Source organism: Mastomys coucha, unplaced genomic scaffold, assembly GCF_008632895.1.
Source record: "Mastomys coucha isolate ucsf_1 unplaced genomic scaffold, UCSF_Mcou_1 pScaffold18, whole genome shotgun sequence".
In the NCBI taxonomy this organism is placed as follows: domain Eukaryota; kingdom Metazoa; phylum Chordata; class Mammalia; order Rodentia; family Muridae; genus Mastomys; species Mastomys coucha.
In genome coordinates this window covers 30943404-30944709 of record NW_022196900.1, presented here as the reverse complement: position 1 = coordinate 30944709, position 1306 = coordinate 30943404, and the positions used below count along the sequence as shown (strand labels likewise).

General features: G+C 41.4%; 1 protein-coding gene across 1 annotated transcript in view; it reads left to right on the top strand.

Annotated features, from left to right (window-relative positions):
• Megf9 (multiple EGF like domains 9) overlaps nt 1–1306 on the top strand; it is a 100955-nt gene that overhangs the window by 49594 nt on the left and 50055 nt on the right. The window contains exon 2 of the mRNA XM_031377672.1: nt 236–437. Coding sequence (XP_031233532.1) covers nt 236–437 — 202 coding nt within the window. The remainder of the gene's footprint in view (nt 1–235; nt 438–1306) is intronic.

Below are 1306 nucleotides of genomic sequence, written 5' to 3'. Positions count from 1 at the left end.
GGCTTAAAATAAGCAAGTAGAGAATGAAGAGAACTTCAGAGGAAATTGAGAATGTCAGCTTTATAATTATGAACTATCCATGTGTTATGAACTCTGTTGTATATGTTTCATAATTTAAATAAACTGCCTAGTCTAAGAAGCCAAAACCAGAATTATTTTTTCTAGCCCTAAAAATTGATCACAAATGTTTTTGAACAAAAACTAAAGTTTGATGATGGCTTTCTTTTGTTTTCAGAGCATATGTGTAACTGTTCTGAGGTTGGAAGTTTGGATGTAAAGCACTGCAACCAGACCACAGGGCAGTGCGATTGTCGTGTGGGTTATCAGGGTCTTCACTGTGACACCTGCAAAGAGGGCTTTTACCTGAATCACACCTTTGGTCTCTGCCTGCCATGTCACTGTAGTCCACATGGAGCCATTAGCATCCTCTGTAACAGGTAAGCAACAGAGTGTGGACGTGAGGTCTGTTGTACTTTTGTAAGGAGAAACTGTGTTGGGAAACTTGGAGGAGTTGGAAGAAGAGAATGGAAGGTGAGGGTGACTAAGACTTCTGTTCACTGGAAGGGGTTCTCTTACAGGCATTTCCAGTGAAATATCTTTATTGTATCTATTAACATATGACTGGATACTAAGGAAACATATTCTTGGTTTACTTTATTCTATTATCAGAAGTCTCAAATTTCATATACCCTTTATTATTCTTGTTTTTATTTTGCTTTCTTTTTGAAAAATATTCATTATGCCTGGGGGAAGGGAGAATGCCTGCCATGGCACTCATGGAGGTCTGAAAACAACTTACAGTAGTCAGATCTCTGCTTCTACCATCTAGGTCCTGGGAATTGAGCTTAAGTTATTAGGCTTTCTGGGAAGTACCTATACCTCTGTACTGCACCTATTTTTTTAATTTTTTATTAGATATTTTATGTATTTACATTTCAAATGTTATCCCCTTTCCCAGTTTCCCCTCCAGAAACTCCCTCTCCCCCTGCTTCTATAAGGATGCTCCTCCTCCCACCCACCCACTCCCACCTCACCACCTTGGTATTCCCCTACACTGAGGAATCAAGCCTTCACCTGACCAAGGGCTTTTCTTGCTATTGATGCCAGACAGTGCCATTCTCTGCTACATATGTAGTTGGAGCCATGTGTCCCTCCATATGTACTCTTTGGTAGTTTAGTCCCTGGGAGCTCTGGGAGGTACTGGTTGGTTGATATTGTTGTTCTTCCTATGGGGTTGCAAACCCTTCAGCTCCTTCAGCCCTTTCTCTAACTCTTCCACTGGGGACCCTGTGCTCGCATGCCGGTA